General features: G+C 37.7%; 2 protein-coding genes across 2 annotated transcripts in view; both read right to left on the reverse strand.

The window, feature by feature from the left end:
* foxl2l (forkhead box L2-like) overlaps positions 1 to 23,885 on the reverse strand; it is a 50,957-nt gene that overhangs the window by 13,387 nt on the left and 13,685 nt on the right. The gene's annotated exons all lie outside the window — the stretch shown is intronic.
* On the reverse strand, positions 416 to 16,830 carry pik3cd (phosphatidylinositol-4,5-bisphosphate 3-kinase, catalytic subunit delta). Its single transcript, XM_079359475.1, has 22 exons — positions 16,659 to 16,830; positions 15,513 to 15,741; positions 15,001 to 15,227; positions 14,669 to 14,845; positions 13,241 to 13,396; positions 12,013 to 12,102; positions 10,729 to 10,950; positions 8,632 to 8,728; positions 8,164 to 8,294; positions 8,020 to 8,070; positions 7,763 to 7,930; positions 6,614 to 6,735; positions 6,386 to 6,529; positions 6,201 to 6,300; positions 5,949 to 6,115; positions 5,323 to 5,432; positions 5,021 to 5,099; positions 4,768 to 4,935; positions 3,134 to 3,257; positions 2,684 to 2,829; positions 2,465 to 2,597; positions 416 to 2,373 (listed from the first exon to the last, which is right to left on the reverse strand). The coding sequence occupies exons 1-22, from the start codon at positions 16,797 to 16,799 to the stop codon at positions 2,236 to 2,238; spliced, it is 3,120 nt and encodes a 1,039-aa protein (XP_079215601.1). The 5' UTR covers positions 16,800 to 16,830; the 3' UTR covers positions 416 to 2,235.

Below are 23,885 nucleotides of genomic sequence, written 5' to 3' on the forward strand. Positions count from 1 at the left end.
TTACCTAGCAGACTTTTCATTTATGTCCAATGATGTCAAATATACATATACAGTATTACAAAAATGAACTACTTTTCTCAAGGTATAGGAACATTTAGCCAACAATTGGGCCATTAATTGTGTCCACATCGGCTTAATTAATCCACAAATGGGTTCGATTAATCCACTAAAAAGTCTAAAAAGTGTTATGTATAACACATGAAGAATAGTTTTCCTTAAGAAAAACATTTCTCTCAGTGCAGTATAGGTTTTTTGTCTACTTTAAACTACTGGGAATTTAGAGAAGGCCTCAAAACACGGCAACTGTTTGAGAACACAATGAAAGCAAGGAGAATCTGATGGCTTTCTTGACCATCACACTTTAAATAACATTTGACTGGGATTGAGCTATTTTGTGAGTGTCTTTTCCTCTAAACAGTGAGAAAGGCAGTTTAGATAACAGAATGAAGGTAAACTCCATCAGACACTTCGTTCACACACAAATATATTTAGTCAGCTGTACACATGAAAATCGTGCCTGGTGAGTATCCTTTTTTTTTTTTAACTTACCAAAGCAGTGTTCAGTCTAGTCCACTGAGAGTTTACTGACTTTTTAATCATCTTCCTCTGTAAAGGTACTGAGACTCATACAACAGAGATCGTTTCAAGTGCTATGCAAACTGAAAAGCCTTGTAGGACAGACAACAATCTATACAGCATCTAAGCAGCCTGAAAGCACCATCAAATTAAACCCTACAACACAGTGACACATGTTTTTCTTTTAATTTGGGGGGGGGGGGGGGGGGGTTGTGCCTTTATTGGAGACACAGGACAGTGGACACAATCAGAAATCAGGGAGAAAGAGAGAATGGGGAATGGCATGCGGGAAAGGAGTCACAAGTTGGATTCCAACCTGGACAGCCTGCTTCGTAATCTGTACAAACAAACTAACCACTCGGCCACCAACAGCCCCGCACTGACACACTTAATCACTATTTTGCACAGCATTGGACATGACTAAGTATAGAGGTGTTTGACACAAGCATAAAATCTCTTTCATGGCACTAAGAACATCAGTTCAACAATGCAATTAAAGTTATACAGTGCATAACTGAAATTTACGAAAATAATACAGACAGAGACTCAAAGTTACTGCATTGTCTTTGATAGTACTTCAGATTCAAATGTTCAAAAGAGACGTGTACCACATTTTGAGAAATGCATGTCTATGGCTCTAAAGTCTTATTTAAGTCCTACATGCTCATCTATTCAATATTTAATTGGATAATTTCACCTGAGATCACTTCCTTTTCATTTAATGTAAATTGTTTGTATGTATAAATGCACATACATGAGAGTGGTATCTAACTGCTCATTAAATTCCCAGCCAGAAAAAAAAACAAAAAAAAAAAAACAAGCACATCCAACAAAATGCTTAACTTTTCCCTTTTCTTTTTTTTGGTAAAAGTCTGCTGGATATCACAGCCCTGCACAAAGGGTTGCAATCAAAATGAAGGTTTAACTAATTTTCTCACCTTTCAATATATTATAAATAGTACTATGCTAATTTATTACTTCACTTCAAGGCAATATTATATGTAGTTTAACGCATCACATCTTAAAAATATTTCTGAGTTACCAGATTAAATAAAAACACAAAAAATAAAATAAGAAAAGACACCATTGTTAGTTAACATGAGATGCGATAACAATATCACAGTTAACATGAGATGAAACAACAGCAATGGAGCGTTGTAAACTGAGCAAAGGGCTTGACATTAAAACTGCTGCTGCCCTGTTATTGTACTCTGTGTGACTAAACAGTGTCACCTCTAGTCTTCATAAAGCGTGTCTGCAGTTTGCACCCTGCTGACGAGTGCAGTCGGTGAGATGAGTCTTCAGTCTCTGTTCTTGTTTCATTGACTCATGACACTTTGCACGTTTTCAAGTTGCGATTTTAGCGATTCTGCAGCCTTAAGGAAAAGGCATTCTGTTGTTTAAAGGGAGAAGATGAGTGTGATTGATGTCCTTCTTGAAGAACATAAAAGCATTGACATTATTCCTCAGGATTAAAAGTTGTCTTTGGATGTCCCTTCTTAGATGTGGTTTGCATCAGACCACTGTCACGCCAGCCAGAGAGGAAAACATTTGCAGAGTGTCCTTGAAAACCATTAATAAAAGATAATATTTGATCAAGTTTACTTCCCTTAGTTCAAATTTGTTGTTGCTCTTCAGGTTCCCTTTGTGAATTGTTCCTCACGGTCTGTTATCTTTGGCTAAGGAGTGCATCATCCAGTTCACCTTGGTCTTCCAGCTCTCACGCAGAGCTTCGTTGAACTTTACTTTGAAATTCTTCAACGCCTCCTCCTCTGATTTGCCCAAAGCTAAAGAGTCCTTTTAAATATGAGAAACCAAGACCAACATTGTTATCATCCTCATTAACATTATAGTCATTAGCATGATCAACAGCAACATGTTTACATACCTTTAGATACTGGATGTCTTTGAAGGAGGTGAGCTCTGGCAGTCCTGCTGCCTTCATCATAGCAAAGAGGTTAACAAACAGGCTCCAGTTTCGACATAGGATCTTGTAGGCCTGCTCACAGTACTCCCGAAACCTGCAACAACATGGATGCAGTGATAAAAGTAAAGGTAGGTAGTAAAAATCCCTGATTAGCAAACAGACCAATAAGAAATACCATACCTTTCAAACTTCTCACTGTTATTCGTTTTTCCTTGTTGGATCACATGGACAAAGTCGTAAGTCAAGATAAAAGGCACACGCTCTCTGTTGATCCCCATTTTCCGCTTGAAGTTACCCAGGAAATGACCAAAGTCAATGTGGAATAGCTGAGGAGCAAAGGTGAAAATTACCTCTGGATTGTGCATTGGTCCTGCATCACTTAGCAGTCACATTTCTTCAAAACTGTTTAACACATTAGTGATATATTGAGAGATTCACTTTGAAAAAAACAATCTAATCCAGGAAAAATAAAGTAAATTTCACAACAAATTTACAACTTTTATTCAGACAGGAAGAGTATGCTTTACATAGAATATCAATTTAAGAAACAAGTGTTCTGCAGTGTAACCTTCTCCTTGAGGTGGATTTCAACGTCATAATAAATTCCTATGATATAAAATATGAGAATACCTGTCCAGTTTCCCTGATCATGATGTTGTCGTTGTGACGATCTCCAATGCCCAGGACATAAGTAGCTACACAGTAGCCAGCACAGGACAGCGTGAACTCTTCTATTGCTTTATCAAGTTTGTCCCTGGTCGTAACAAAGAGAAACAAGGAAGCAAAGCATGATTGGGTTTGTCTATTTACATTTTCTTATCATGGTCACATAATAAGCATAACTATTTACACACACGGCCACAAGGCACAATTTCCTTCTAGCAATATTAAATATTCACAGAAGAGTTCAGGTGCTGGTTGATGATTCACCATCACATCCTTTCCCTGTCTAGACGTGCACAGTGTCTACCTTTTACTAATTTTCTCTGCTCCATTTTGGCTGCTATAACATTTCAAGCTAATTACCTTTCTGTTCTGTTGTGCACTCAGCTGGGCCTGTCTTGTCAACGTGACGCACAAAGGCTTATTCATTACATTGAATGCTTCTCTTACTCCGAGGAGCTTTTAGAAAAGACAAGACCTTCAGACTGTCTGGCACCAAATAAAAATCTACTCTCATTTATTGTTGCTGATGCTTTAGTTGCCTCTGCACCTTGTGAATCTTGATCAAGGTTTTAAAACACTGCACACAATAAATACTTTCAAGTAAACATTCAAACACACAATGATAACCACGAAGACATTCTTTAAGAGTAAAAGAAAGGCTTCTGACACGCCTGGAAACACATATTTTGTTGTTACTGAAAAGAAATAACACAATGATCTTTGTTCCAACTGAAGCTACATTATAATGATTCAGATAAAGGAAACACTACAAATGTATTTACGGACATTTTGTAACTGCATTGAATTATACTGTTAACCTACTAACAGTCTTCTGATATGAAACCCGTTTTTCTTTAACCGTAAACAATTTTCAAATGTTCTTACATCTGTGTATCGCTACAGTAGAGAGGAAATGGGAACATGGGGGAGGGAAAAAAAGTGTGTTACAAATGATATGAATATGTTTGTAAAAAACAGAACACATTTCACTCCATTACTGGGTTTCAGTTAAACATTTTTTACCAACACATAAAGTGCCATAAGTGTTGCATGTTTCATGCATACGTTTTTTCACACGTCTTAAAATGCACTCAGAGACATCACACGATGTAGTTGTCAACAACAGAAAGATATAGCTCACGATTTTGAATATACAGAAAAGCAAAACCACAACACACTGCCATGTGAGACCTCAGTTAAAAATACAACTGAGTAATTTTATTTTTAAATGAATATGGTTGAAAGCAGGACTTGCAAAGCATTTTACTACTGCAGATTTAACACTTGTGAAACATCTGTGGAACTGTTGTATCAACTACGACTAGTTCTATATTTTTTTGTGTGCACTTCCATGTGGAACAAGAATGTTGCCTGTCACAGATCACAAATACAAATCCAACAACTCTGGGATCTGGGATCACTGGGATCCCACCACCAGGTGTTGGGAAAAGTTTCTAGTAAAAAGGTCAGTTGGTTGGTTTTGCTCTACCAGTACTTGGGTCCGTGCATTAAAGAGGGTCATCATCTACACAGTAGAATATGTATTTTAAATTGTCCAATAGTAACCTTTCCATGTCAAAGTGTTTCATCATACTCACTCAGGATTCTTTGATTTGAGCCAGTTAAGCAGAGCGTCCTTGTTGAAGGCAGCGGTGGCGGCACTGTTGCTGCTGTTTCTCTGGATATTTGCGATGGTGTCTGAGTGCTTTACTGCCTCGATGAGCCCCATCTTGTTCCCAGTGGACAAGCAGCCATATGGGATCATCCTTTTGAATCAAGGGGGAAATGATCATTATAGGCTGACGAACTGCTTGTGTAAAAATAAAAACAGGTCATCATCACCCATTGTACCTGAGATCCAGGCCTTCTTTCTTCCATAAGTTCTCCATTAGCTGGATCATTTGGAGCGTCAGCATGTCTTGCCGAAGATCTAAAGATGAAGGTGGAAGTATACAAAACATTTTATTGTCAGACCAGAAGTGATGAAACAGGTTCTAATTTCATGTAACTTTCATCTGAGTGTTAAAATGTTGAGGAAGTAGTTTTCAAAACCTGCATGGTATTTTCATCTTTCTGTTGCAATACCCATTATTCATACCATTAGTTGTGTTCCTTTTTGTGTGTGCACGTGTTTGAAATGATTTGTATCTCACCATCTCCATTCTTGAAGATGATGCCCACCATGTCTCCTTGAATGCAGGGGTTCTTATACATCAGCCAAAGCGGCTTCATCTTGGAGTCCATAAAGCGGCACTTATCTGCACTGTAAAGGAGAAAAACACACTCTCAAACAAAAGATTCTCATAAGTGTGCAATGTTCATGGGCTAAAGAACAAAACACTTAGAAGTTCATAAAGGCTGTGCTGTTTTTATCAGGTTTTCCCCACTGTCGTTTTAACCTGTTGCACGTATTAATGCACATCATTGAACATTGTATCTTCTGAGCCACTGTATGAAAAGAGGAAATGTTGGACGGCAAGGATGGCAAAATAATTAAAAATGCACTTTAAGGAAGTGAATAAGAACAAAACCTTTCAACTTAAAAGGATTAATCAATGCAAGACAAGAGTAAGATGGCATACAGTATAGTTTATTGGAAGAAAAAGTCTGCTGTGCTGGTGCCGAAAGGATCAACTGTCAATATGCTATATAAATGCATTATTTTGTGATACAGTAAAACCAGAAAGGGACCAAACTCAACCTCAAAAAATCCAATTATGGAGTCAAAGAGGCAATTTGCAGTTTATTTTGTGTGTTTGTTTGTGTGTCTGGCACTTACCAGATCTCAGCGAGAATGATGCTGGGGTTGAGCGGTGACAGCAGGTCTGACAGGGCCTCCAGGTACGACTCCTGTCTGATGCACAGCTTCAGGTCATCCACTGTCATCTTCTGGGAACCCGACTTTACAAAGTCACTCAGGGCCTTCATTTTGCCCAGAGCCTCGTTCTGTACAGCGAGCGTAAGGCAGTCGCAGACATTTAGTACAAATTACAAACATATTTAGAGTATGTACTGTCGTCTATGAGATTACCTGTTTGGTTAAGAGCTTGATGTGGTGGATGTTCCCCCGGCAGTAGGCCTCCAAAATCAGGCCAAAACGTAAACTCACAGACGCCACGTGAATCTCAGACCTTCAACAAACACAAATTCATCAGTCAGACAAAATATTTCTCGATAAACTTGATATCTTGCTTATTCTGCTGTACAATGTCTCACCTGAGATGCCAAAACAGAAAGTGTCCTATCTTCCTGTTGGACAGAGCTCTCTCCAGCAGGAAAGTGGTGAGGTCACAGTCGAGATATGACTCGTACTTCAGGACCTGAACCAGCTGGATTAAGTACTGCAGCAGTTCATTATCACTGTGCAGAAAACAAATGTGCCATAAAGGGTTTTAAACTTGACAAAGAGATTTGTAAAAGCAATGAAGATGGATGTTTGTGTACCTAAGCTTCCTGAGGCATCTGATGGTAAAAGAACGGACGACTGGGTCGGGAAAACTGTAGTCTAAGAGCTCCAAGGCATGGATAGCAGGGAGGTCAGGCCAGTTCCTCAGTAAACTCACCATCTGAGGAGAATCAAAAGACCATTTTCTACTACAGTGGCAATAATTACAACTCTCAAATAGATCGAATCTTCCCTGGAGATGTGAGTGTTTCAGTTCGATGTATTTTTGCACTTTCAACACTTTTACCAGTTGGTAGAGCTGGAAAGATGAATCGGCATTTACTTTCATCATTGTTTTTTGTTTTGATCATTCATTGTGTAAAAACACTGTCATATAATGTAGTTTTTCTCTGGTTTACAACTTTACATACTAAATGTTATAATGTTTGTGAGTGTTGGTTGGACATTAGAAGCAATTTGCAGACTTTCAACTTGATTGCAGAAAATGTGATGAGCATTTTATGTTTTTACTCATGCTAGCATTGTAGCTTAACAACAGTTCTAACTCTGGTGAATACATACTTTTATGAAAGTGCTATATCCATCTTGGTTTTTGTAATCCAAATTAAATGTCTCCCAATCAACTATTGGGTTACCAGCTAAACATTTTATTCTGCCAGACACTAGTTTATGGCCAAATACTTGCCAAGCTTACAAAAAGTCAAATGTTAGCAGAAAGACTGTAAACATAATACACTGGGAATTGTCTGGTGAATATACACATGCTAGTATAGTCACAAGGGGAGTGTTAGCATGCTAACATTAGCATTTGCTCAGAAAACTAGAATGGTTGTACAATCTTGGTCTTGTTGTTGCCCTTTACAGACTATATTAATAGATGCATTTATCTTCATTTTAGCTATATTAAGATTTGGAAAAATATATTAGCAACAACAACACTGTTCTGATCATTCACTTTGACAAACATTAATTGTGGTTAGCCAGTAGAACAAAATAATTAGCAAGCACAATCACATACTTGGGAAAAAGCTGGGCAAGATGAGTTTTCTTTATATTTTGAGAAGTTAAATTGACTTTGGACATTTTTCTGGATATATGTTGGGTTGGGCAAACATTTCACACCGTTATACTGTACAAACACCTGATAAAAATAAACTGAACATAGTAGAGAAATCCCAGATAAATACCTGGACTACATCCTCATGCTTATTCCACTTGGTTATGAGAAGCAGCTTGGAGAGACTTTCAGGGAAACAATCTCGGACTTCAGCACGAAGGTTCCACAAGAGCTCCTTCTCATCCTCGAAAAACTCTGTGTAGTTTTTGTTATCCATGATTTCTTTTAATTTCATGTACTACAGAAAGCAAACAGACAGAATTACATATAGACACATATAACAGGTTCTGAATTTGAACTTCAGCTGTGTGAATTATAAAGTCTTACGTCATCTTTGGCGACAAAACTTTCATCCCCATTCTCCTCCATGTCACTTATCTGAAAACAGTTAAAGATTTTTTTTTTTGGCTGACTGCAACAAAAAGTCTACATCTCAGCGAATAGTCATCAATGGCCGTTTTAAATAAATACCTTGTCTAGTGGAGGGTAATAGAGAGGATGTGGGCGGATGTTGTGGAAGCGGATGAGCAACCCTGCAGCGCTGTCCACATTTGGATTTTTCTCCACAGTTCCCATCGGATTCAACAAGTCACCTTTGTCATCTGTGCAAAACATTTCATATATGAATTGTGCCACAACTTAATGAGAACATTTTCATCTTCAAATCTCTCCTGTATTAATGCAACAGTGAGTCAAATAGTGCTACAGCATCAGGGATTTAACACATAACTCACATTTTTACACAAACAAACATTTGACAAGTCAAGTGACTGGCGTGTGAATCAGCCCACACGTAATGTGTGGGGTTTTGATGGCACCACATGGCATTGTGGGTATTTCAGCCCTCTGTGTTCTGCCAGGCGTTGTGGAGGATGCTGTTAAAATGGGAGGTGTTTGAAAAGGGGGAGATGTAAGAAGAAGAAGCAAGGCTAGAAGTACCAGGAACAGATGGCCATGTGGACAGGAGGACCTCCCCAGTCTTCAGCTGGTCCTTGTAGTCGAACACCATAGTATTCACCCAGGCTATCGGACAGTCCTGAAAAGAGGGACAAGGAGGATAATATTTGTGAAAATGTTTTTTGGATTACCTGCAAGCAGCAAAATCATTTAAAAACAAATGCAAATGTGGGACACATTAATAATACTCTAACTTTTCAAGTTAAGTGTATCATAGTTTGATCAGTAACATGAAAAAAAACATCTGGTCATTTAGCTATTAGGGATGAGATTAAACTGTAAAGCATTTAGAATGGAAATAGCATCCAGGCTGAGGCTCACTGAGTATGTTAGTGAGGAAACAAACAAAACTAGACTGAATGAACTCAGCTAAAAAAAGTGGCATGCATACAAACAAGAGCAGCTAGAATAGCTCAACTTCCGTCGGTCTTCCTGGTGTCTGTCTGCAGGACTTCTCTTCCAGGCAAAAGAAGAGAGAAGTTGCTCAGAAAGCAGAAGTGGCTTTGATGCCCATAAACCCACCTGGTTTAAGACTTCTTAAATATGTGAGAACCTCACCCGCTGCAATGCTTAAAAAAAAAAGAGGCCGCAGAATAAAGAGGAAATAAGATGTTGTTTACTGTACTTGTTACTGTACAGAGAGTGGCTGTAACTCAAAGAGTTATTTCAGTGCTTAGACTTTCTGCTGCTTCTGGCAGTTCATGTCACAGCCTTTTTTTAAAACATGTGAATAATGAGCGCAATGTACAACTTGTCATGTCAGTCTGTAGCTAAAGGTGGTATATACAAGCAAATATTCATTTTAAAAAAGGTATAAATATTACAAGGAGAGAAATAATCAGTAACTAACAATAATCTTATATTGTTGGTTTATTTTATTTATTCATTGATGAAACGCTAAACAGTTGTTTAAATGTTTTTCCAGATGATATCTCCAACTCTTTTTAAAAACTTGCAGTCAATGATATAAAATGTTGGGTTTTTTTTAAATGATATGAAACAGTTCAAAGCTGCAAATACTCAAATTTGAGAAGCCTGAATATCTTACATTTTTGCATCAAAACATTTTGGTTCATTCAGTGTCAAAATGCTTGTGCACCAATCACCTGTAGATCCGCTAATGAACTCAGTTATGTACTGTTGTGTTTTAAATTAGTTTTTAATGTAATGTAATGTAATGTAAAGTTGTGTTTATAGCTTGAGCCTTGTCAAGTGACAATTGTTGCCACTGTTGGGACAAACAATAAAGTTTAACTAATCTAATCTATTAACTGTTGCTTGGACTTTGTTAAAATGATTGTCTTCTGCTGGCTTTCTAAGGCTTTGTCACTGACTTGTGCATCTTACACATACAAAAAAATCCAGACACGATCTTAGCCTGAACCGCCTTATTCACGCATAGATCCTCTTTTCTGATCCAGTGTATTTTGTTCAGGTCTTTATTTATTTTTAAAAAGCCATCTGCCTTTCTTCCATTCAAAACCTGGAAATTATCTAAAACTATATTTTTCACATGGATGTGCCTACTGTATGAAGAAAACAGAGTATTGTAAGTCCAGAGTTCACTCTACATAACTGTGTCTGCATAATGCACTAAAAGATCAATTTCAAAGGATTTGTTCACTGGCAGCATGGACACAGAACAATATAACCTTTCTTGGTTTAGACAAAGTCCAAATACTCAAAAGAACAACAGTTGGTGGAATTTGCATTTACCGAGTACAGGCTTCAAATGAAGGGACTATATTCAAAGTTAAAATACTATGAGGTTATGAACTCTGAAAAAATGTTAGGCAACTCTGAAGATGAATTTAGAATTCCTTGAAAATGTTTGCCATGTCCTTCCTTCCTTCTTTGGGGTGATGTACAGATAAAAGAGCTGAAGTGAATTACAAGTTAACCGCAGCTTTGCCACTGAACACACTTGCACAACACACCCACACAGCACATACTACACACGAGAGAGGAAATAGATCTGTTTGTGCATGCTTACATCTTCCCACCCACCAGCACAAACACTTGCCTGCTCAAAAACAAATTTTACACTATGTCCTCAAACAACACCTCAGATGGACTCACAGCTTTCTTATTCTTCTTCTTGGTGCCGCGGGGTTTCTTGGCTTTCTCAATGACAGCGTAGAGCGCAAAGCACAGGCGGCTCATGCGAGGCAGGTCGGCCACGTTAATGTCAAACTCCAACTTTTGGTCCCACAGAGGCTCAGATGACACTGCCACCTCTGAGCTTGTCACCACCTTACAGAGCAGTTCGCTGCCATGGAACAAGCCCGCCTGCACTACAAGCTGGAGAGGAAACACACATACACAGTAGTGATTAGATGGGGGAATGACATGTGGCTAGAAAAGCTGAAAGGGGTTAACACTTGTGTGAGGGAGACTGTTTGTGAAAAATTTACAGACCTCACAAAATGATTCAGAGGTTCCTGTGTCAATCAAGGTATGAGTCAAAGAGTGTGCACATTCATTACCTACTTTAAGAAAGGTAGCACTCTCTTTTGAAGCTATTCAGTCAGTCAAAATGATACACAATCATAAGAATCAAAACGCAATAAGGCACCAAACAAGATAACACTCTTGCCTTTTTGCAAATGAAGTTAGTCTTAATCTATATTAACAAAATAGAAGACCTACTCTTCCCCTTAAGGGTTTGGTTACAAGCCGTTGCCTGCCAAATGCAGACATGATAATTATGTGACAGGACAAATTTGTCATTAGTCATGATGTGCCCTGAGGTAGCAGCCAGAAGTGCACTTAATCATCCATCTAAATAGTAACATGGTTAGTTATGAAGGTGAATTAGAAACACAGCCGCAGAGTTCATGTGTGTTTGTGTGCTCTGTGGTTTCTCGTTTGTCAGCTTAGTAAAAAAAAAAAAAAAGACATTTAAAAAAATCTGAACAGCAGGATAAATGATTATGGAATATTTTTCTGCAAACTTTTGCCCCTATTTACAGAGATACATTTCAATGTTAACTGCCACCAATGTTAAATTTCAGCATAGGTTAGAGTGTGTTTACTATAGTAACAGAGTGCCCACACTGCCTACCAAAAAAGAATTGCATTGAAAGCGAGAAAGGGAACAACACAAGCATGAAGTCGGCCTTCTTCTTAGAAAATAGGCCTCAGAATGAGACATAAAAATGAGATAGGCCCTCCCCACTTCCTGTTTTGAAGTTTTAACCAACCGCCTTGATGAATTATGGGAAACGTGTGGTTTAGACCATGTGACCCTCCTGTCATTTACATGTCAGCCCCTGCTGTACTTACAACTGAAATTGAGATATTGGTAAACAAGTGAATGCCACACTCCAAAGTAAGAGAGAACCCACGCAAAACCACACCAACCTTCATTCCTTCATCTGCGTTGACTCGGCTGCCCTGCAGCAGGTGAATGCAGAAAGGCTCATTGATGGACCACAGTGAAGACGTGTTCTGCTGCAGAAAAAAGCCAGAAGGGATGACTTTTATTTACTTGGCTTCTCAATTTTAAATTGAAACTGAACGCACTGCATTCACTGAAGTAGTTGGTGATGAAACTGTTGCTACAATTTCCTGTCAAAATACAGACACACAACTCACAATTTCAAAATATAGTATAAAAGGGGAACAAGGGTTTACCTGAAAGAAAATAGGAAAAAAATATGCTCTCAAAGGTTCCTTTGTTAAATTTGCAAAAACATTTATTTTCTTATACTTCCATGTCTGTTTTTAATGTGTGAATCACTTTAATAAAAGCTCAAAAACACATTTACTTTAATTTTTCTAGCACAGTCTTAAAGTTAATATTGTGCTTTATTGAGGTTGTCAACATTTAAACTAAATTAATAATTTTTCGACACCACGTATTTTAAAATGATATCGTCTCAGTTGTTTAAATGATAGATATCAGAATGTAGTGAAGCTTTAAAAAGAGCTTCTGTTATCAGAGGTTATCAGAATTCAATTTGCACATACTACATAAAATCCTGTTCAAACTTTACTGGGAATTTGTAAAAAGGGCTTTTGGCAAGAACAACTGTATTGGCAAATTCTATTTTTATCAATAAAACCCCTTCAAATGTGCATTAATTTTTGTAAATTTGTAATTTTTGAAAGCAATGTATCACTTTTAGATCCTGGGGGGGCTCAGCTTTTCAAAGACACAAGTGAGGGGGTTACAAGGAAAAAAGGTTGGGAGCCACTGTTCTGAATAACAGAAATATGTCAGTACAGAAACTTTGCTGACGTATTTGTGCCATTTTGTTTGTAATGTGTGGTTATAAAAAACAAAAAATTAGCCCCTATTGGGTCCCAAGGACTAGTACTGTATTTGTCATGCGGTTTTAACGAAACATGTAAAGATAATGTGGTTTTTAATGATATCTTGTCGAAGTTTAAAATGTATCTAAGTACCGTATGTTTGATGTTAAACTTGGAATGGTGTCAGGTGTAAATTATCAACATTGTTTTAGGACAGCTTGTTTCAACAGTGCCAAAGTCCACAGCTGTTTGAGAAACAAGTATAATGAAGAGGAAGGGAAAAAAAGGGTCGCTCTGTTAATAAAATACGTGCAGTCGTCCGCTAACCCCTCACCTTCTTCAGGGGCAGTGGAGGAGGTCTGGACGAGGAGCGACTCTTAATAACCTGGCTGCACATTGTGCTCTGCTCCGCCTGATATTTGCTGATAGTGGTGTAGTGCACCATGGTTAGAAGAGGGTTTTGGCCATTTCTCAAACACCAGAAAATGTACTGTGAGGAAAAAAGATGGAGAGACACATACATACACACATACACAAGAGGGGATTTACTAGTGTAAGCATCAGTCAGTTCACCCACAGATATTTCCCAGTGTTCTGCTAGGGCTGGCTGCTTAACGCTTGCAGGGTATTCTTTGCTGTAGGTTACTGCAGCTGAAATCTCATAATGTGTGGTTGAGTGAAGTTTCTTTCTGCAGGGCTGCTAGACTGATATGAGTAACCCCTGCAGTAGGCTGGGGTTTCATAAACAACAGTGGGGTCTCCTGTAACCAAAGCCTTGACTCAATCCAATTGTGAAATGACAATCGCTGAAGCTATAATGTGCAAAACTCACAGACAGAAAGCAGACAGGCAACAGAAAGGTTATCAACAGAAAACGAGAAATGTTTGACCATACCATTGTGCCTTTTCACTTGTGAAATGGCAAAGTGTCACAGATCAACAGACATTTCTTCATGCTTAAGGTGAAAAGGAAATGTGTTTTGATGAGGTTCAATTTTCAACAGTTGTTTTTCATAACTTAGGAGAATGACGATAACTTTATGTTGTAAATGGGACAGAAGATTCGGAAATGATATACAGGACAATCTATGTATAAGAACATTTTAGACACACTGAAATCTGTATCTGTAAGAAGAAGACAGAACAGTAAGTCAAGTTGTCCAACTGCTTTGTGAGTCACATCTTCACAGCACAACAGAGAAACTGTTGGGAAAAAGTCACATTTGATGTGTGGGAGCCTCTGAAACCCAGTAGAGGAAGATTTTAGGATCTGATGAGACCAGAATTTTTGCATTTCATATTTGAGATCATACTAATCATTGCTGGGCAGAACCGAAACAGCAAACATCTGCCAAAACACACCATCACAGCGACGAAGCGTCATGTTGTTTGGATGCAGTTCAGAGGCTGGTTGGGGTAACGGCAAAATGTATGCAGTAAAATACAAAAATATACTTAAGACTAAATGGTTTCAACTGATTTTTGAAAAAAGGTTCATTTTCCTGCAAGATTACACTCTGAATATAAAGACAGAAGCTAAACTGCTAATGTCCAAATCAAGAAATAGTTGAAGGAGATTGTCTTTTGTCTGTGCTATACAAACCAACTAAAATAAGTGTTTTATGTAAGAAGAACAGGGTCAAATTAAATGTCTAAAATAATACATTTTATACATACTAAGTTAAGTCACTAACTGCCCCATTTTCATTTTAAATCAAAGTGGATGTATTAACACAAAGGTGATGTTGTTGATATGACTCACTTTAAACTGGCACAGAGGGTGTTTCCCATAAATGAAATCCCACCTCCCGTTGACCTGTAGGGTGTAGTCTTCGGGCTCCTGTCGCACTGAACGAAACACTGTGGCCTTCTTCTTCAAGGCGCTCTTCAACAGTGCTACAGGGGGGTCCTGAGGGTCCTGCTGCAGCATGAAGCTTTCCTAAGAAGAGTCACAGACGTCTTAAACAAAAGGTGGAACCACAGTTTTTCCCAATCAGAGCTGTTTTACTCTGTGCAGGTAGCCCGGATGCTAATAATAGCTAATCAAACTTGTAATAAATGACTCGGGGGGAAAAAAAGAACAGATTGACTCACATCGCTAGCCTCAAATTTGACATTGATGAAAATCTTTTTGGAACTCTTTGACTTGACGTTAGTCGGTGGAGTGCAGCATGGCTCCAGGTCACACGGGAAGCTGTATGCCATCCATTGATGCCATGGCAACAACTGCCGCTCCTGAGCCTTCTCTTCACAAATCGTACGCATCTTAGTCCGAAACTCGTCCACCTCTTGGTTCTTCTGGGCTTCAAACTCGTGCAGACCTAAAAAATGACAGTGACATGAATCACATATTGAAGGGGGTTTTGTATGAGGTACAACTCCACCTCTTTAATAGCAGAACAACAGGAGTTCCAGCACAAAAGCTAAGCTACATGGCGATGCAGACAGGGATGCTCCACATCATTGAGCTAATTTGAAGAAAAAGTTGCTCAGTCTTTTGAATTCATCTTTTACTTACTTTCTTTTCAATACGAACAAACAAAAATCTCCATCGCCTGGATGGGCCTACAGTATCATACGAGGTCTGTGAGAAGAATTTTTCTGACCTTTGCCAATCAACAAGCTGATTTGTGTGTTGGTGAGTTTCTCCACTCTATCGCCTTCCCTCGCCACCAGCCTGAGAAAACACATGAAGGGCCGCACATCACTGATACGCCTCGATTCCTCCTCCAGCTCCTCCCTCTCTGCCGTCTCGTTGATGCAGGTGAAGACGTACGCGTCAGGGTCCCCAAGGGCACCGAACAACGGCTCACTTCTGGCATTTTTCCAAACCATCTGAGACAAGAAACAGAGATACATGAGAGATTGAGAGCTCAAGTTTGTATCAGCGCATAGTCGACAGTGTGTTCTGCCTGTAAAGACAATGTATTTTGAAGATGTCTTTTATTTTTTCAAATTTCAAAACACTGAATGAAAACATATTATGCAAAAAATTACCCTGGCAGTTTTAGTAATATTCTCCAATAGTCTTTTGTGAATTACATTGTTGACAGGCAGGCAGGCAGAAAGAAAAAAGAAAGAAAGAAAGAAAGAAAGAAAGAAAGAAAGAAAGAAAGAAAGAAAGAAAGAAAAAAGAAAGAAAGAAAGAAAGAAAGAAAGAAAGAAAGAAAGAAAGAAAGAAAGAAAGAAAGAAAGAAAGAAAGAAAGAAAAAAGAAAGAAAGAAAGAAAGAAAGAAATGGGAAAAGGAAAATTCAAGAAACTCTATTCATTCATTTCATCTCTTAATCATTGTAACAGCTTCCAAGACTATCCTTATTTAACAGCTAAATCAAACACCCTGGAGTGGCAGCAGTGTTGGCATAGAAACGTCACATTCATATTGAACAGCAGATCGGATCCAGTGCAGAGCTGGCTGTGAGTACCAAGGAGGAGCTGCAGCTCTTTCTGTTACAGTTGCAGCAAAACTCCAAGGTGCATCAGAAGCACAAGAAAGCATTGTTTGGATTGTGTAGTGTTTTAATTACTTTAATGTCTGAAGAAAAGTCATCCAATTTGCTTAAAAGCATATTGAGTAAATATTATAAATAACAGTGTTTGGGAACACAACGCCCCAGAGGCCCAGTGCTGTGTTGCAGTCAATCAATTGCAATCTTTTAGGAATACAGTTTTATTCTAATAAATATAAAATGCATTGTATGATCAAAGTAATATATCAGATTTTACATGTAGCTTCTCTGATAGGTGAACATACTTTTTTGATGCTTGTGATGGTGTTGTTTCGTGAAACTGGGAATTTGAGGAAGATCCCCGTAGGCAGCAGGAAGTCCATCATGATCTCCTGGTCCCCCTCCTTCTCCCACTCCTCCTGCATCCCATACTTCCCCGGGGGCATGGTGACAGCCTCTCATTTACCGTCAGCTCCTCTGCTGCTCACCGGAACACAAGCCAGCCACACACACAGGAAACACAGGTCAATATGTCCACTATTAACATGTATGTTGGCCCTGTGTTAAGTGTTGCAACACTTTTGACTGTTTCCTAAAAACCCTGGATGATTTATCTTTACAAGAGTTTTAAAATCAGAACACATATGCCAAGTTTGTATAACACAAATAAATGAACGACACAATGACTGAAACATAGCAGCCTGTAGTAGAGTTGTCACTGTGCCAGAAATGCAAACTTTGATATGATTCTAGTGAACATCAATATTTATTTGGATACAACTGGCACAAGAGTAACAGTCTTAGGCAGGCATCACTTTGTCTTTTCTTACTGTAATGAGGCAAACTCCTCAACACTATCTAAATTACTTAATTTTACTGGCAAGATTTTATGCCATATTTATTTTTGCAGCAACAAGCAAGACAGTGCTTGGTCCTACCTGCGTAGCTGCGTGCAGTTATTTTAATACTATTGATAATTAAAATAACATTAAATGCATGCATTTTCAAACCTGGGTTCGTAACATATCAAAGTATCAGACATTAAGACCATAGAATTTGAATGCACTCAATCTATTCAAAGACGCTTACCATTTTAAATAATGTTCAGTCCTTTAAATGTGGGCTGTAAAATAGTAAGCAATAGCTTTAAGATTTCTTTTGGTTTTCTTTTTAAGATCTGTTCATGATTGTTTAGTGTACACAAGGTGCATATCCTCCTTCACAGATATTCTGAGAAAGCAGCAGGCTACACAGAGGTCAAATAAGGTAAAGAAATCTGATAATCTTTAACTGACAAACACTACATGTTTCTTTTGCCTTCTGTCTCTTCCATACGTTGTATTCGAAATGTTACTGTACAGTATATGATTTGCCGTATAAGTAATTCTACTATCTGCTAATGATGTTGAAAGAGGAAACTTGTATTCTGTAAAACATGAATGTGTGTCGGTGAATTGTGTACAGTATGTATGAACTGGCACAACGCGGAATTAAAAATGAAAAGCCTTTTTTGAAGTGAAGGAAACAGAAGGTGATTATAAGAAATGAAATATTCTGGCGTAGAACTTGATAGACATATTTCAAAATGAAAACAACATGTTCGCTTTACACTTGCCTGTGAGCTCTACAAGTCCTCGGTCATCTCTTCATGGTGTGTCTTACAGTGAAGATCGAGGTTGTAATATCACAGTGACATGTCTCTGTCAGGCAGCTGCAGCTCAGTCCGGGGGATGAGGGGTTGTAAATCCAGCTCAGTTTCTTGCACGGCTCATGAGAAGCAGTGAATAGTTTCCTCTGTTTCGGTTAACTGCGCTGTCATTCATGCAGAGATGTAGGTACATTGCCGGGAGACTGACGGCTGCGCGTTGCCTCTAACTTCGTGCGCGCCAAGGGACCGTCAACAAAAAAAATTCAGCTCGCGTAAAGTGAAAGTGATATTTTTTTTGTTCTTACTTCCGCCTACTGTAGCATAATAACGTAATATCATAGAACAAGATTCTTGTTTATTGGAAGATGTGTTTAATAATTTTTATTTCAGAATTTGTTACATTGTGTGCGTTAATGCATAACCCAATCATGTTATGCTTAAATCATTTTAAGGAATCAATTATCCTGTTGACATTAAATTAATGGGTAATTATTTAAATATTAGTTTGGTCATTTAATTTTGCTCTAATCAAAAGTCTATCCATTTCCATAGCCTACTCTCCACTGTGAGTATAGCTTGTGCACACAGTTGGGGTTTTTAGGTAATTTGAAATGTATTCATTTTTCTTGCAAAAGACAATGAAAATAAACAAGTCATAGCTTTTGGCTTTTAAATGAATGTCAACTGATTTATTTTTGTTTTCAGTTGTGTTCAATTGCAAGAACTTAAATGAGTAAATATAAGTAGCCTATCAAAAGGTGATCTCGAATTTTTTTTAAAGTGTTCTAAATAGTGCTGCTAACATAATGTGCTTTAAGTATCAAAAGTTCAAAAGAATAAATAAAGAAAACTATACCTGAACACACTTAGCCAATACATTGCATTTTCGTAACCCCTATCTGACTTACAAGAATTTAAAAACCAGGAGACCCCACAGCTCTATTTTGGGTGAAAGTGCCTTATAGACTTGTGAAACTTGCAAATGGTTATGGGAAACAAAAGAAGAAGTATCTACTGTACTTCTGTCACTGCATATAAAATATTGTCAATGAAAACCATGAATAAATTGGCTGTTAATGTTTTTATACATTTTGACCAATATTACAAATTAATGGGTAATGTTGCAACGTTAATCTGCCTCAATCCCTACTTTTTAAAACTTAACATACTTGTTCAGTATTGAATTGTCCATTTGATGACATTAATACTACGATTCTACTGAAATCCAATTTTGTTGCAGACTATATAAATGATTGTTTAGAACCATGAATGCTTTTATATGTATATGTATGAGAACTGTAGTTTCTTAATGGTGTCTTTTTCATTCAGGGAAGTCAAGGCTTTTGTAACATAGAAGTTTTTCTATATTTGAGACTATTAGGGCTCAGGTTAGTATACACTCATTTTGTTAATGCGTTTAAAGCTATGCAAATGGTCACCAGACATGAGGCTATGAAAAAATGTAGATGACCTGTGTACATTTTATTAAATAATTTAAAAAGTCTAAACAATCAAAAGATAACTTATACATTTCTTTTTGTGTGTTTGAGTTGGTTGATCCAGGAGTTTTGGTGGTCTTAATCTCTAAACACTCTAGTTTCCTGTTAAATGCCATCTTCAAAAGTAGCACCATGTGTACATGAGATCTGGTAATCTCTATGTCATGTAGTTTGAAAAACACAACATGTGTTTGTGACTGCAGTGTAGCCCAGCTGGTAAAAACAGGAAGTGTTTGTGGAGAAGAGAAACTTTCGGCCAGAGCTGCAGATAAAACCGGTTCCCCACCGTTGACACCTGAACAAACAGTATTCACAATAAAATCCTGTCAGTAAACACGTTGCTGTTTAAACTTAAATCAGTTTTATCTTATTAAAAAGTACAATTCTACCAGCTTTCAACCGCAACTCAAATATTCCCCAACATGTGAATATAACCTATAAAATTGGGATCAATGTTACAGGGCTTTAAATAAAAATGCAGATACTGAATGTATTTTCAAAATTTTCCCCAGTGAAAGTGAGCAACAAATAATTAAATAGATGTCAGTGAGTGTACAGGTATTAATAGGTTGGTCGTGACTTTTAGTTGTGAGACCTGTTTACTGTGTTCAGGCTTACCCGCAACTCTGTGGAGGGGAAAATAGGGGGGTCTTAACTTCCTGAAGAAGCGCTGTTAAAGAACAGACAGCTAAAGAGAAAAATCTCGAGGTTTTAAAAAAAGTTTAGTGCGGATTTTTTTGCTATGTCTTCATTTCTAATGCACATTTTTCTCTTTACTGCCCTTTCTAGTAATAACTGTGATGCGGTTCTGGTGAAAGTTCTTGAGAAAAGAGATAAAGTCAAAACATTTTAGTTTTCAGAAGCATATTTTTATCATAAATTATATATAACTAAGGACACTATCTTAAATAATAGAAGAAACACTCTGAGACTGTGTTTATATTTGGCTTTTTAGCCAAGACACAAGAGCTGCCTCACAGACTGATGTCCTTCAGTCTACCATTGTTGATAAATTATCTGAACATGTCAGAATAAATTAAAAACACCATCAAGTCACATTTTTTATTTTATAAGTAATTTTGACGTACATAAAACCAGAGTAAAACACTTTTACTTTTACAAATGAGCGTTCCTAAAATGTAACCACACAAACTACATTTGCAAACATCAGTGACATAGCGGAGGGAGATCCAGATATTTCAGTACATCTCTAAAGCCTTGTTAGAGCCCGAAATGTCATTCCTTTTTTTCTTAACAAAACCTAAAAGGTAATAATTGGTTATTAGTTCAACAAAACGCAGAGCTCAAAACACAACATATATTTTTGTTATTACATTATGGGGCAGGCAAAATATTTTCTATTTATAATGTAACAACTTGTTACAGTTTGGGCAAAAAGTAACATTAACAAAAGTAACAACGTTTTGGGCTCAGTATTTTCCTACATTGTCGGTCAGTTATTATTTCGGGCTCTAACAAGCCTCAACTTCAAAACAATTGTTTTATATTATTATTCCTCAGACCTTTTTTTTTTTTTTTTTCGTCACATACTTAGTCAATAACGCATTTCTTATTCCTGCTTCTTCATCCACTCAGTCAAATTCAATTTCTCATTATGAAGGCAACATTTCAGATGTACGGCTTCACTCAAGGCTTCAATGGAAGCAAAGTGATGACAACTTTCAATTCCTCGAGCCAGCCAGCTGAGAAATGTTCCAACACGACAATCAGACTCTGAAAAAACTACAAAGGGGAAAATGCAGGCGATACACTGCAGTTTGTTCTTAATACCAAAAGGGGGCACTTAAGAGTGATCTCTTTTGTACATGTTCAGGGCTTAAATGAGTGATACATTCATCAGGGAAGAAACGTTTTATTGAAAAAAAAAAAGTACAACCTGATAAAACAAGCAAATAATGTTCCTTACAATACAAACAATCATTGCAGAACACAATGAATAACAACACATCACACTCGAAACATCCACAGACTCTTGATATGACATGTTGATACAAGGTCCCAAGAACATTTAAACTATAGTTTAAATAAAAATAAATTATTTCATCTTCAACTGAAAAACAAGGAGGTTTTTCTCATGGCTAAATGGAAACTTAAATTCTAACAATAATGTAACTTCTTTAGAGCAAAATCGACACATCGAAAACAAAACATACATATAGTATGTTAAATACATTATCAGACAATAAGTCATGTGTTAGTTCAGTAGCATGTAATCTTTCTCTTTGTTTTTTTAAACTCACTTTCATTCATTTAGGCTCAAAATAAAAATGTCAAAACAGATCATTTCTCTTATATCAACACAATATAAAGTTAGCATTGAGTGTCTGAGAAAAACATCTGCATGGTAAACTGCAGACTGCTTACACAGCTTAACACAAACGATTCAGCTTTTTTAAACTGAAATCTTCAACACATGCAGAACATGCAAGCACCCCCCCCCCCCCCCCACACACACACAACTCAGAAAAAAGTGCACAATTAAATGGATTTAAGCCTTATAATCAAGTAAAAGATTGACAGCTCAGAACAGAGAGACACTTTGCTCTGACCCAATGCGCCTGTCATTCAAACACCAAGTTTATTGAATATTTCTTTTCATAGAGGGGTAATTACAGTGATTTTCAATAGACATTCATTTCTAATGACAGCCACTACCGACAAAAACTACAAACTGTGAACACTATCTCTTTAACAGAACATTTGAAAACTTAGTAAAAGACAACGAGTATGACAACACTGTGACACGTGTCACTTAGTAGAACATTTTTTTCCAGAATAAAAAACAATATGAACTGTATGTTGGAGCCAAACTGAGGTTTTTGTTTGTGCTTCATGTTATCTCTCTTTGAGACACAATGCAAAAATGGCCGTTTTTAAAACCGCATACAACATAACACTATCAAATGTATTATACCGAACTGCTTACGACATTCAGCAGCAGTATATAGTAGTATGCTGGTTGGTGGTTATTTTGCAGAATGCCAGGTCCGGCCACACTGGTTTCCAGTCTTGGAATGCCGAAGTAAACAACAGCTCAGCTGACCACAAATGCTGCTACAGAGTAGCATTCACTTCTGGTCTGGAAAAAAAATGCTGACAAGTGATTCACTAAGACATTTCCATCCTTACGATCAGGTTTGTTTTTGACAGTACATTCACTCTATAATGTTGAAAATGATACCGCCACATAATATTTAGATACTTTAATGTTAAATTGAATCAGAACACCGTAGGGCCAAGTTTGTGTGTGAGGGGAGGGGGGGGGGGGCAGGTAAAAGTCAGGTAACTTTGTAACATCTCAAGTGTTCCAATGTTTCCTACAATGATCTCATGCACAGTGAAAGACTTCTGCTGAGTCACTGCCCAGTTTCATAGCTAAAACATTTCCTATTGAGACAGACAATTCCTGGAAACACACTTAAGAACTTTCAGCACTATCTTCTGCTTCTCTATGTGGTCTGTCTTTAAATAACAGGCTGTTTCTGTTGAGACAACTCAATAACAGATACCAAGAAGTTTCTTTCAGTATCTCTTGTTAAAAGAGTCATGTCTGTCACTTTGAGTGATCAGCTGCATTTCTAAGCTTCATATGCAGAGTTCTGCGTGATGAACGCCACAAACAGTCCTTTCCAGAAGTCTATCTGCGAGTTCTTAAAATAATGAGATGTGAGAAGTCGGTCTGAGTCGGACTGTGTGTCTCACTGTCAGACTGCTCACTTGAGCTTTGCATGGCAAAGATGCTATGAACAAAAAAAGGCTGCATTTTTTTCTGCTCCTATGTGACTCAGAACTGAGTTTCTTTTCAGACCGTCTAAACATCACAAATCACATGGAATCTAATCTTTTCAAATTAGATCTGGATTCCAACAGGAGTCTGATCCGGGCCACATTTACAAAGGCAACGGGAACAGCCAAACAAAAAAACAAAAAAAATCTGAGCAACACACTCAGAATTGAGCATTAAGGTTTGCAGTGTGAACTCCTCCAGATAGTCTCACGTTTTGGGGGGAAAAAAATCATGTAACACTTACTAACTCTCAGTCATTTATCATTTGGAACAAATCATTGTGACCACCCTTGCTGGTTGCTTGTTTTTTGTTGGTTTTGTTCTGAGTTTCAGGGGCCAGTAGGTGTTGCTAGGTCGTCATGGATTTGAACATCTGGGAGCCATCAGCAGAACACTCATGCACACACACACTTTCACAAATGATTTACTGACTTTCATATCACGTTTTAAAAAAAAAAAAAAAAAAAAAAAAAAAAAGAAGAAGAAGAAAATATCACTTATGCTTCAATGTTTACACAATTACAACATTTATGCAGTCCATGTATGCTCATGTTACTCTTCATTTCCTTTGAGCCGG

The sequence above is a fragment of the Symphodus melops genome (assembly GCF_947650265.1).
Source record: "Symphodus melops genome assembly, chromosome: 13".
In the NCBI taxonomy this organism is placed as follows: Eukaryota; Metazoa; Chordata; class Actinopteri; order Labriformes; family Labridae; genus Symphodus; species Symphodus melops.